Source organism: Maniola hyperantus, chromosome 5 (assembly GCF_902806685.2).
Source record: "Maniola hyperantus chromosome 5, iAphHyp1.2, whole genome shotgun sequence".
In the NCBI taxonomy this organism is placed as follows: Eukaryota; Metazoa; Arthropoda; class Insecta; order Lepidoptera; family Nymphalidae; genus Maniola; species Maniola hyperantus.
This window is the reverse complement of record NC_048540.1, coordinates 11,503,882-11,518,082: the sequence shown is the minus strand read 5'-3', so window position 1 is coordinate 11,518,082 and position 14,201 is coordinate 11,503,882. Positions and strand designations below refer to the sequence as shown.

The window sequence follows — 14,201 nt, the reverse complement described above, 5'->3', positions numbered from 1 at the left end:
CCCCTGCCAGAACCCTTAAACTTTTAATCGTTAAGGTGTCTGGCAGGGGGTTGGGGGTTACTAAGTGTCGGCAATTTATGACGTGATTTCTAATACTGTTCCGAAGAAAATATAAAAAAATATTAGTCCTCTATACTCTGACGTAAGATTTTTACACGTTTATTACTGTTATCTCCAAAAGCACCATGATCCAAACAAAATCCAACCAACCGTACCTAACAGTGTTGGGGACAATACGCAGAGAAATTCAGCTTTTATAAAATAACGAAGGTCTGGCACGCTGGCTCTTAGTTCATTATATTTTCCTAATTAAAATATTTACGATTTATAACCATTGACATGATATCGTTCTTCGGAATTTTCCATTAGCTATAAATTATTTTTACTTTTCTTCGATTATGTTATATTCTGTTTCCTTCAGAATTCGGAGTGTCTTACGTTTCGTATTAAAGCACTCGTATACGTCTTTTCGCTGACCACCCTTTCATATTCTCTCTACGCGAAGGAAACAATACCTATTCAGTGGAGCCTTCTACAATTAGGAAAATACAATACTTAGTTGTACAAGTACAACGTATCTAAATCATACAATAAAGTGCTGGATGAAGTAAAGTTAGTAATAATAATTACCATGGTAACAGAGATCTACCTAAAATTGAAATAAAAATCTTTACTTCAATACACGTGTTTTATTATATATCTTCCAAACTTATCAGTAGGTATTAGGTAATAATCATTTTTTTTATATCAACAAAAAACTTTAAATCGTACCCACACAATAATGAGAGATAACATATTTTATAATTTTATGTTTACATTTTGGACAGATAAAATCTTATACTAATAATTATGCATCAAAAATAATTACTTTAATGATTTTCGTCTTGCTCATGAACTCAGATCAGCTCTTTAAATTTCAATATGTTAGATTTTAGACTATATTTATGACCTTTGTTAGCCTTGATAACGGCAACTACTAGATTATTAGTGTTTTTTCAAGAATAACAAGGCTCTATGGAACGACAGTCAATATTAGAATTTTAATTGATAAAGCTTTATATTACACTAACATAACTACACTAAAAATAATTAGTCAACTTCGAAGTGGCTAGGTACACATAAACTTGGTTGACTATTCGCGTACTGTACTATTATCTCCCAATAGTCGGAATAGGTAGTTTGTTTAACAATTTCATTGATTTTTGTCGATATTAGGTACTATAAAAAACTTAGTAGTCCATCATCGTATCATCATCATTTCAGCCTGCGGACGTCCACTGCTGATTATAGGCCTTTCACAAAGAGCACCACCACACCCGGTCCTCAGCCTCCTCATCCAGCCACTTCCTACTAAGTCTTTATATCGTCGGTCCATCTTGTTGGAGGATGCACTACACTACGCTTACTTATTTTTAGGAGTTTATATTACCTACTTAGTAGGTATTTATTTTTAGGAAATGAGACCCGTGCTCAGTAGGTGGCGATAGGTGATGATGGTGATGAGTTTGCTCAAAACTCTAATTCTTTCCATTTTTTAGATTAATTTGTACAAGCACAGAATAATATAGAGCCGCTGGATCCAAGCGGCGCAAGACCGTGGCGTGTGGAAGTCCCTACAGGAAACCTATGTCCAGCAGTGGACGTCTATTGGTTGATGATGATGATGATGACAGAATAATAACATAATAGTACTAGTACAAGTAGGTAGGTTCTAACCAAACTCTAGTGCACACATTTCTAGCAGCTATTTAAACGAGCTTTCAACAAAATAATGGGTAAACCACGACTGTATTAACCGAGCAGCTGCTGTGGTGTCGTTGAAAGCTGTAAACGGTGTAGGTATACGATACGTATTCCGTGCGCTTCTGCAATGGATGCATTTTACTTTACCGTAGCATAAAGCACTCGCGTCGCCCCTTGCTTTGAACTGTTCGTTGAATTTATGGGCAATATTTGCAGAAAAATTATCTTGAAAATTACTTAGATATTTTGTCACACAATTTAACATAGTTTTATTTTGAACCATTACATCCTATATGATTAGCATCCTAAGGGCCATCAAGTTATATCTATGAAAATTAGTATTTGGCTTTATGGTTGAAAAAGACTTTTTTTTTCGAATTGAATTTGTCAGATAATAATTGATCTGATTATAATTAATTACGTAAACAATGAGGGTTCCAAATGCGCCCTGGTCAGAGAAGAAGCCCACAAATAACTCAGCAAGGTATTATTTTATCACCATTACACAATATCACATAGAACTTATTAAAACTTTGAAAACTGTTATAGCAACACATACCCAAGCTGTCTTGCTATTGAAATCCTTAACATTGTGATAGCCAGCTTATAATAAATAATAATAATAATAATAATGCCATTAGCTTACTTGAGTTAGAACTTAGTATTCCGTGATATTATGACGGAATATTCTAAATTATTTTATTCGTAATGTGAAAACCTATTTATTTTACTTACTTTAAAATATACTAAAAAGAAAAACTGGTCTACTACCTACTCGACTATAATACTTACTCGTAGCAACCATAATTTGAAAAGAGTTATCCTCGTAAGGAAATCTCAAGCAGTCAGAGTGTGTTTATTATGTACTTAAATAAATAACACACCTACGTTCCTTTTACTCAAAAGCCATTTGCAACCACTAACTAATTAAACATGAAAGATGCACATTTCTACATGCATAATGAAAGCTTCACGAGCAGGATCTTAAGATGCTTTGGTTTGCAGTATAACAATAAATAAAATGTAGTATTTTTATACCTATAAGTATTATGGCCAGCGTGGTAGAATATGGCCAAAACCCTTCTCACTCTGAGAGGACTAGTGTCCCGGCGATGGGCTGTTCATGATTATGGTGAAGTATTATGTTAAAAATAATCTAATGTTAGTTCTTCTTTTTGATCATCAAAAATGCCATTTTTTACAAAAGTTTTCACATCCGACGAAGTAAATGGAACATAAAATTCAAACTTCTCGTAGTTAAACTGAATTAGATTCCGTATTTATATCTATAACCATTACAATAACCAAGTCAGTTAGAAAGGTTTTAAAAATGGTTCATATTCGGTGATATGAGCTACTTAAGTAGTATCTATTTAGTCGGACCACATCACAACACCAAAGCAGCAAAAATATTGCCAGACAATACCTACTCGAGACTACCTATTAATTACTGTTCGAGTGTGAATGGTTATATTACGGTTCCTAAAATTGCGTTGTCGCAGCCAATAATTACTAAGTAGTTAGTCGATTGTGTGTGTCGCGAGTGATTGTATTTGTGGTCGTGATGTCGTCATATTGTCCAACGTTTGTGACAGACGTTAGACGCAATAGGCTACTTGACAATTTTTTTAAGTTGGTCTTAAATGGTTAATATTTGTCCTATTATATCAAAAAAATTAACACTATATTTTTTGCGCCCTAAAAACCGTAAAACTTTAATTTAAAAAATATTTTTCTTAGACAGGTGAAAACACTGTCGGCCATGTTTGGCCGATAGATTATCTGTGCTCTGACGTCATGCATTTGTAAACAACAGTATAACCACAGGGTTATACTGTTGTTTACAAATGCATAACCACAGGGTTATACTGTTGTTTACAAATGCATGACGTCAGAGCACAGATAATCTATCGGCCAAACATGGCCGACAGTGTTTTCACCTGTCTAAGAAAAATATTTTTTTAAATTAAAGTTTTACGGTTTTTAGGGCGCAAAAAAATATAGTGTTAATTTTTTTGATATAATAGGACAAATATTAACCATTTAAGACCAACTTAAAAAAATTGTCAAGTAGCCTATTGCAAATAAATTGTTGTACGTGTGATGCGGCTACAAGTACATAGCGCGTGGAATTTGAGAATGGACTCGACATATTTGCTCTATGTGTCAACTGTCAAAAGTACAGTTTACCGTTATGAATGGTACTTTGACTTGGCAGTTGACACAAAGAGCCCAATGCCCATATGGCGAGGCCTTTTGCTTTATGCGTGTTTTGTCTGGCGACATTTGAAGTTGTGGCATGTCTAAAAGGACTCTTATAATGTTTGCTATGGTAACAGAACAAACATGACCGAAAACTTGATTATAAAATAAGTAGATTATAAATCATGATCTCTATATATAAAAATGAATCGCTAAATGTGTTGCTGATCGCAAATCTCAAGAACAGCTGAAGCGATTTCGCTAATTCTTTTTTCATAATATTCCTTGAAGTACGAAGATGGTTCTTACGGAGAGAAAAATTTAAAGTATTAAAAAAAAATTACAGAATCGACTGTTAGGCGGTACGAAGTTCGCCGGGTCAGCTAGTTGCTTATAAAAGCATCGCAAACTTTGGTACACCGTAGTTGAGAAGCGACATTCAGTCGCATCATCCGCCACAATGAAGCCAATATTTATATATGCTGTAAGTATTTTTAAGTTCTGATTACAATACCTAACTATATTAATAATCTTATTTGAAAGTCATAATGTAGATATTAAACACAAATTAAACCGTCTAGTCTACATGAAATTAAATTAGGGTCAAATTAAATTAACAGTTGTGATTCGGAGTATATTGGATTATTTTTTTCATCCATTTACGCAACAGGTTCCGATGGCAATTCGGTAGAGCGCCGGCCGGCCGGTGGCGTGCGGGTGTGCGGAGCTTCCCCCTGCCTCATACCCCGATTGGCCATCTCGACCTGTCACCTATTGTACTTCTAACTAAATGCGAAAGTGTGCCCGTTACCTACCCTTTTATATGGCCCAACCGGTGAAGCGATCAAATCTTGAATCGGTTTTATCTCGGAAAATAAGAAATCGCACTAGATTTTTTAAAAATCTTCATGAATGTGAAACAAGTCCCGAATATCAACTAGTCATTATTATGTATGTGGCGTAAAAGTAGATAGGCTCGAAGATACCTACTTATTTATTTTTGTTTCTTTTTTATGACGATTTAAAAAGAGCATGATAAAAATTTGTAAGTAAGTACCTACTAAGTTCTTAGGTGTACTTCGTATCGCAGCTATCTTTTACCCTGACCCGACAGTTTACTCTGGGTAGGTTCACTATCTTTTAATGTTATTATTATTATGACTTTAATTAAGATAAAAATACAATAAGAAAGCCTATACCTAATAAATTAAACTAAACTAAGGCACAACACTGCGAGATGATCAAAATATAAGAAGAAACAAAATTATTAGAATTATTAGTACGTAAATTTTTTCTTAATTTTGGAGTTTATTTTAGACGTCAAAATGACGTCATTTCAATGCCTATGAGACATGGTTCTAGGGCAATAGCAATTTGCGGGATTAATACTCAAAAAACCTATTTAAATGCCAAAAAAACAAAATAACAAGACAAAAAGTAACGTATTAACTTTCATTTATTGAACTGTTATAGTTTTGTCTCTCGCTGTCGTGGCTGCAGAAGACCAAAAAGATGTTGAGCTGTTATTCCACATGGGGAACAGCAGATTCACAGCAAAATTCTTTCCGTAAGTTTTACCAGACCGTTTTAAGACCAGATTTAGTATAAACCTTTCTTTACACATAAATTCGTTTTCTTCCTAGCGACTTCCTTATTTTTAACCGACTTCATAAAATGAGGCTATGTATTCGCCGGTATGAATGTAGGTATGCATGTATGTTCGCGATTGTCTCAAAGACCACTAAACGGATTTTGATCATTTCTTTCACTATCGTAATTTACACACTTTAGAAAGGTTATCATTTTAAAGGCTTAAGATTTGGTCTGCTTATTATTCTCATCAGCAGTTATAAAATTGCTAGCGACGTACTTACCTTTCGACAGATGAAAAATGGGGGAAGAAAACTGAAGGTTATTGATTCGAAGCAGAAAACCATCTTAGCCCATACCATCACTTTCCATCAGGTGTGGTTGTGGTCATGCATCTGCCTATAATGAATTTAAAAAAACTGGCGTGTATTTTTATGTTTTCGAGAAGTATGTACCTAGTAGGTAACTGAAAATTTACTAAGCATGGTAAAGAAGATATAAAGTCTGTTCCTATGAGCTTTTATTGTAATTATATACAAGTTTTTTGGCCACCTTAGCTCCACAACCGGTTAAGGATAAACAGGTAGGCAAGATATCTAGCCAGGTTTAGAATTTTTTACCATGTTATATTAATTTGACATTTAAGATAGGTATTATTGTCAGATGTTAGTGGTAATCATCGGTACCACCAAATTAAAGTACCTACTCACTTGGGCACGGGGAAAACCGACAAAATCAGTTCCCTATCCACTCCGATCAAACAGAGTCAAAAATTTTAACCAGTGCTATCGACGATTGCGCAGTTGGAACCACTCTCAATACTTACTCATTACGTACATTAAAATTATTTGTAAATATTTACAGGAAGTGGCGAAAATAAACCCCGATAGAAGTTTTGTTATATCACCATACTCGGTTATGACGCCTCTTGCGCAACTTAGCATAGCTGCAAGAGAAAATACCCGAGAACAACTATGGCAAGCCATTGGAATAACTACTGATGAAGCTGTAAGTTCTTTAGGATAAGTCAGGTTCTATACCGTATACACGGCGAGAAGTTAGTATAGTCTCTGTTACGACCAATATGAGATTACGTAACAGAGACGAAAAAAATGGTTAACGCCTACTTTGTCTTAGTCTTTTGCATGGGATTGAGTACGTAACATAAAGAGCCCTATACTAACTTCTCTACGTGGATATTGTATTTGTATAGGAAAATATAACCAAACTTAGTAAGTACAAATCCAGAGTGAAACAGTAGATATTTTGCAGTTTGCTCCTTATTTGAGTGCAAAGACAAACAATTTAAATTTTATTTTCAGGTGAAATTAGCTTTTTCACACGCAAACACCAAAGTAAATTCCATAAAAGGCGTGACACTAAAAACAGTCAGTAAAATATACCTGGCTTTGAATTATGACGTGTTCAAAGATTTCGGCGCTACTACGTGGGAAACCTTTGGTGCTGCAGCTCAAAATATTGACTTCGAAAAGAATGAGCAAGCTGCGAATGAGATCAATACTTGGGTAACTATCCATACTATATAATGTTATAAATGCGAAAGTGTGTCTGTCTGTCTATCTGCTAGCTTTTCACGGCCCAACAGTAACCGATTTTGATGAAATTTTGTACAGAGTTAGCTTACATCCCGGGAAAGGACATATGCTACTTTTGATGCCGGAAAATTAAAGAGTTCCCACGGAAAACCTTAATCCACTTGGACGGAGTTGCATCTAGTAAATAATAATTAAATTATCATCATCATCAACCTATCGCCGACTCACTACTAAGCACGGGTTTCCTCTCCTTGGTCAATTGGATAAGATTGCTAGACTTGTTGAATGGTATGGTAAGATATGTGGACCCCCGAGCAACATTTTTTTAATATTAAATAGCTAGCAAACGAGCAGGCGTGATTACCTGATGTTAAGTGATTACCGCTGCCCATGAACATTTCCAGCACCAGAGTATCCGCCAATGCGTTGCTGACCTTTCAGGAATTTGTTGCTCGCCCCTTGAATGTTTTAATCTAGTGGGATTACCGCCGATGGGAGTTAATTCCACAGTTTGCATGCGCGTATAAAAAAGGATCTGGCACAACGGGTGGTCGAAGTGCACCAGACAGCCAGGTAGTGAGGGTGAAATTGCTTACGGTGGCGTGCGGTGCGGTTGTAGAAAAAGGAGGGTGGAATGAGGTCAATAGCTCTTCAGAGCACTCCCCATTATAAAGGCGACAGAACAAGCAAAGAGAGCTTACGTCTTTGCGGTGCTCCAGGCTTTCCAACGAGCCGATTAGTTTGGGATCGTCCACAAGTCAAAAAGCCCGCCTTTGGACCAAACCTACTGTATTCTGAGGTGTTAATGATAAAAGTTAATGACAGCTAATATTCGTTTATCGATAACGAAATGATAGTAAATTATGTTTTATTTTCTAATTTAGGTGGAACAAAACACCAACAACCGTATCAAGAATCTCGTTAGTCCTGACAGCTTAGGTCAGGATACTAGAGCGCTCTTGGTCAACGCAATTTACTTCAAGGTATTTGAAATCATTATAACATTCGATTCCCTGTACTGAGACTATGAAATGAAATGAATGAAATGATGAAGATATATAGAATATATATAGAATGCTACTAATACACATGAAAATATGTGTATTAGTAGCATTCTATAATTTTATAGTTTCGTACCTGAAGAGTACAAATGCAAAGGTACCCTATTAATAAGCCTCCACTATCCGTCCGTCAGTTCACATAAACCGTAAAAGGTAGACAGTTGAAATTTTCAGTGTGCCATTGCACATGCATTTCTGTTGCCGCTATAACAACAAATAATAAAAAAGCAAGATGACGAATTTCAAAATGCCCGCTATGCAAATTTAAAAAAAAAAGTATATTGTGTTATGATTCCTTGTACGATGGTACGGGTCAACGATGGTGCGAGTCCAACTTGCACTTGACTGGTTTTTTCATTTCATTTTGATCTCTCTCCAGTTGTGTCGGATTGCCGTCCCATTAGACCAGGAAAGCGTTTCTTCACTTTCATAGTCTGATGGGATAATGAGTTGACGCACACACTTGAACACTATAATATTATCTCCCATGTAGTTAGCTAAGGCTCTATTGAGGTTAGCCACCGTGGCAGAAATTTGGTCAGGAGGACGTTGTAACTTTTTCATTCACATCATTTTAGGGATCATGGGAGACTCAATTTGACAAAACGCTTACCCGTGAGAGGGATTTCCACATCAACAAAGCAGAAACAAAAAAAGTTGATATGATGCACAGAAGAGGAAATTACAAGTACACAGAGAGCGCTGTTCTGAAGTCTCAGGTTAGTTATTCGGATCTTTTATATCTAAATGTATAAAAGGAAACGATGACTGACTAACTGACTGACTAATCTCTCTACTGCACAGCTCAAACTACTAGGTGGATCGTCGGGCTGAAATTTGGCATGCACATAGCTAGTATAACGGAGACATTCACTTAGAAGTTGCGGACATTAGCTAAATTACAATAATTTTACACAACCCAGTCTGAAACCAACAAATCGTTTAATATTAATTTCAGATAATAGAAATCCCCTACAAAGGTGACGAAACTTCGCTAGTCGTGGTGCTACCTCGTGACATTGAAGGTATTAAAGAGGTACAAGAAGTACTCAAGGACTCGACAGTTTTAGATAATGCTCTCAACGATTTGCGGACACAAGAAGTTGACCTGTCCCTTCCCACATTTAAAATTGAGACTACGACTGATCTGAAAGACATTCTTCGAAAGGTAAAAATAACTATTATTTACCACTTTATATACAATCTTCTTGAATTTCAATGAGGTTTAAACAGATAAAAAATTTATTATCATGCTTATAGAAAGCAATGAAGAGGTGATTGGAGCACGCATGCCTAGAAGACGCCTATTCACTCTTGCCTTGGAGGCACACACAAAAATTCTAAGCCTATGCTATTACCTACTTATTGACGTCTGCAAAGGCTTCAAATGCTCGTTTTCTCGCTGTTCTGTCGTAGAGCAGTGAAGGAGAAACAAGTTGTCACATTATAAATCCCAAGTACAAACGGATAATCAACCTTTTATTGTATTCTATCATCATCATCATCATCATCATCATCAACCGATAGACGTCCACTGCTGGACATAGATCTCTTGTAGGGACTTCCACACGCCACGGCCTTGCGCCACCTGAATCCAGCAGCTCCCTGCGACTCGTCTGATGTCGTCCGTCCACCGAGTGGGGGGTCTTCCAACACTGCGTCTTTCGGTGCGAGGTCGCCATTCTAGCACCTTGGGATTGTATTCTATAATTTATAATAATTAAATTATTATTATTCACGCATACTTCTATTTGCTTCAGATGAATGTAACGGAGATATTTGATCCTCACGTAGCAAGATTAGATTACCTCATTCGTGTCAAAGGCAATATGTACATAAGCTCAGCAGTACAAAAAGCTTTTATCGAAGTCAATGAAGAAGGTGCGGAAGCCGCTGCCTCTAATGGTGAGTACATAATAAAGGCACTCGTCAAGTGATATAACTAAGAACGATAATATTTAAACACTTAACGTTTTAATGGTAATTTAGAATACAAACATGGAGAAGAAAAAAATCAGGAAGAAATTCATACTTATATTATAAATGCGAAAGTTCATTATAATTATGATCCACTAGATGATGCCCGCGACTTCGTCTGCGTGCACATAGGTTTTTAATAATCCCGTGGGAACTCTTTGATTTTAAGGGATAAAAAGTAGCCTATGTTCTTTCCCGTGATGCAAGCTATCTCTGTACCAAATTTGATCAAAATCAAAAACGGATGGGCCGTAAAAAGCTAACAGACAGGCAGACAGACAGACAGACACACTTTTGCATTTACGATATTAGTATGGATAATAGGCCACGTTTCTAACAAAGTTGTGATGATTTTGATTTAAAAAATCAAATGTCGATCTTGAGGATACTTCTATAGGTAATATTAGATGATGCATTTAACGTCGTCGGTCGAGGCCATTCTTATCATTTTCTGAAAACTATCTATTTATTACTAAATATGCACATACCTACACACTCTAAGACCATTTTATTATATATATAATGAAATCACTCACGATAGTTTAAACGCTAAAATTTTTATTATTATCTGAAAGTTATCTATTTATTACATTTGCGTGGTTAAGTTTGTGCTCAAGTATTTTTTTTCACTAATTTCTTAAAATATAAGTGTGATTTTGTAACCAAAATTATTATACACCATGAAGTAGGTATGTTCATTGCCTTTACCTCTTTGTAACGCCATGATACTGTTTCAGTATTCGCGGCAGTCAGTAGAAGTTTGTCTGCCCGTTATCAACGCATCAGCTTTACAGCGGACCATCCATTCATATTCTATTTATGCGAAGGAAACAATATTCTATTTAACGGAGTCTTCAATTCTTAGGTAGGTATTTATAAATTAATGGTCATGATCAAAATTACACATTTTATATTATAATATAAATATGTGTGTAGTGTCCCATCGATTCATAGAATTTCATATCCAAGCAGGTACAACATTATTATTTTATCTAAATAAGGGCAGTTTTAAAGGTTTTTATAATAACATGCTTTTTCGCACTATTTGTGCACACACTAGCTTTATTTTATTCTTATCTTCGATTCTTATTCATTCATTCATGTCAATCCATCGCCGGCCTACTATTGGCCTATTGGGCTCAGGTTCCTCTTAGAAAATGAGATGGGTTCTCAGAGTGAGAGGGGTATTTTCCATAAGTGCTTGTTAACAAATAACTGTAGGGATATTTATCATCTTCAGTGCTTTTATAAAATATTATTCAAAGACAAACTGGTACAGAAACACACAATTACAGTCAAGCACGTATTACACAGCCTTTCGACGCAGCTTTGTGAGATTAGTTTATTGGCAAACTTACTAGTGGACACACTATTACTGGACTCGATAAAAACTCGTAATTTAATTTTTACTGTTATTTAGAAGATTTTCTAGTATCGAATGAAAACCCTTCTAATATTAAGTTTCTTTTTAACGAGTTGTTTATGTTTTTTCAGTTACCACCAGCCGCTTTCGATTGTTCTATGCTGATAGACCATTTTTATTTGCTTTGAAAATGAACTCTTTAACTTTATTTAATGGCGTGTACGCATAGTAAAAGTCATCTTTTGATCGCAATATATTAGGACTTGTTTTGTTTACCTTTCCATACTAAGTATGCTGTAAATATATGTATAATTATTGCTGAAATAATTATTATATTTTACTATGACGTAGTAAAGTTATTTTTGTAACCTAACGAACCTATTCCCGTATTACATCGAAAACAAAATATAAAGGCAAGTGTATGCGTGTGAAGTATGAGCTGGCTTTTTATTGCGCCCACAAAATACTATTCTGCTGAGTTTCTTGCCGATTTTTCTCAGTCGAATCTGTTTTCCGAACCAATGTTAGAATCTTGACTCATCACAGCCTATGAGAAATGAAGATATTTTATTTTTAATTTACTTTACTAAAATTTTGGAGACAATACTATCAATATAAAATATAATTATAATATAAATATATAGGAATGTTATTTATGTACTTATTTTCTTTACTATTATCAGGTGAACTTTGCTTACAATTGTTTTTAGTTTCTTTGTTTTTTGTCTTGTTTATCTCTTGTTTTGTGTGCAATAAAGTATTTCTATCTATCTATCTATCTAACTAAGATGGAGCGCGCTAGCCTAAAAGATGCCTATTCACTCTTGACTTGAAGATACGCATATTATGATTGGACGTAATAACTGATGCTGGAAGGGTGTTTCAAATCTCAGCGGTTCGAATTAGAAATGAGAAGGCAAATCGCTTCGTACTGTAACAAACATAGTCTACCATACTAACGGTCTTCCATACTAATGGTCTCTCATACTAATAAAGTGTTACTTTTATTTGGAAAAAGTACTAAAACATTAACTTAAAATATATAAAAATCAGCTTAAGTAATAGGGTATAGGATGTTGTACTAGCATCTAAGATTCTGAGCCTAAAAATTTATACGTTTTTTAGTTTTTAATTATTGGTTTCGCTACGCTCTACATTCGCTATTTTATTCTACTACTATAGTCGATACATAGTTAAAGATAAAACTTCTCCAAGAAACATTAAGTGAGCTATAAGAAAATTATAACGTGTTTTTGAAAGTGAACATTTTTCTATGTAATTTTGATTAATGAACTTGTGTATTACCCACTAAATATTTAATTTTACGGATATGGTACGACAGACGAGTGTAAGGCCCAATGTTTCTTGATTCTTGGTTACGGGTGTCATTTCTGACATTTTTCGAATAGATGGAAAGTTCACCCAAGTAGACTTGGACACCTTGCTTCCCTTGACATCATCGTGAAAAGGTAGGGACACGACATAAGCGACTGAGCTGCCCAGCCATTGAGGTTTGTTTCATCGCCACGTTCTTTCTTTTGTTTCACTTTTTGCGAGTTAGGTCCTCATCTCAAACGTTTGTTGAGAAAATTCGCTTCAATATCCTCAACAGTTTCGAACAAGCTGACTGCATATGCAGCGTCAAGATGGCAGAACTTACTTGTATCGTGACAGAATGTGGGATGATTTAGAATGAGTTGGAAGAATAAAAAAAATATATTTCTTATTAAATTTATATTTTTTCCAACATAATTTATTAATATTTTTTATGATACATAACTTGTGTGTGACGAAACATTTAAAACGTAAAGGAGAATCACAATTTTTGAAGATTTAATTAATAAACTAATTTAATTAATTAAGCAATTGTATCTATTAATTTAGCTGTAGATTATATTTATTAATTAGTGGTTAATGTTAAAAGTTTGTAATGTAGGTAGCTTATTGTTAACACAATCGGAGACTTATGTAATGCTGTATATGCCTATAATTGATGATTGTAGTAGGACTGGAATTGTTTGTGACATGTTTTTAATATTTGTGAATGTTGTTACAATTTATCGTTGGCATATCTAATAAAATAAATAAAATAAAAAGATTTGTTTTACTTTGCATACATCACACCACTGAACAAAGGTTCAGAGTTCATTTTCAAAACGAAGTAAAAAGGTCTATCGGCATTGAACACTGGATGATATTTTGGTCCAATCGTAAGACTATCGACGACAATATTGAATACTGGAAAAAAAGACACAATGTTATTGTTTATCGCCTAAAAATATTACTAATAAGAGCTGGTAATAGAAATTATACAGTAGATGCCGAAAGCTTGCTTGAAAAATTAGTTAGATAGATAGATAGATAGAAATACTTTATTGCACACAAAACAAGAGATAAACAAGACAAAAAACAAAGAAACTAAAAACAATTGTAAGCAAAGTTCACCTGATAATAGTAAAGAAAATAAGTACATAAATAACATTCCTATATATTTATATTATAATTATATTTTATATTGATAGTATTGTCTCCAAAATTTTAGTAAAGTAAATTAAAAATAAAATATCTTCATTTCTCATAGGCTGTGATGAGTCAAGATTCTAACATTGGTTCGGAAAACAGATTCGACTGAGAAAAATCGGCAAGAAACTCAGCAGAATAGTATTTTGTGGGCGCAATAAAAAGCCAGCTCATACTTCACACGCATAC

The 14,201-nt window shown here is 34.8% G+C and overlaps 1 protein-coding gene across 2 annotated transcripts; it reads left to right on the top strand.

The window, feature by feature from the left end:
• Positions 1-6,405: 6,405 nt before the first annotated feature.
• Positions 6,406-11,746, top strand: LOC117982190 (antichymotrypsin-2-like). 2 transcript variants are annotated; one of them, XM_034968509.2, is made up of 8 exons: positions 6,406-6,543; positions 6,858-7,061; positions 7,976-8,074; positions 8,731-8,871; positions 9,111-9,320; positions 9,913-10,057; positions 10,867-10,994; positions 11,624-11,746. In XM_034968509.2, the coding sequence occupies exons 1-7, from the start codon at positions 6,454-6,456 to the stop codon at positions 10,992-10,994; spliced, it is 1,017 nt and encodes a 338-aa protein (XP_034824400.1). In that variant the 5' UTR covers positions 6,406-6,453; the 3' UTR covers positions 11,624-11,746. The 2 variants fall into 2 exon arrangements, with proteins under 2 accessions (XP_034824400.1, XP_034824402.1); XM_034968511.1 differs by lacking the exon at positions 10,867-10,994.
• The last annotated feature ends 2,455 nt before the right edge of the window (positions 11,747-14,201 follow it).

Excerpts from the sequence above, each read along its gene's own strand:
- LOC117982190 (XM_034968509.2), top strand. The coding sequence starts at position 6,454 with ATGACGCCTCTTGCGCAACTTAGCATAGCTGCAAGAGAAAATACCCGA. Across the intron at positions 9,321-9,912 it reads TGAAAGACATTCTTCGAAAG|ATGAATGTAACGGAGATATT; the intron begins GTAAAAATAACT and ends TATTTGCTTCAG. Across the intron at positions 10,058-10,866 it reads GGAAGCCGCTGCCTCTAATG|TATTCGCGGCAGTCAGTAGA; the intron begins GTGAGTACATAA and ends ATACTGTTTCAG.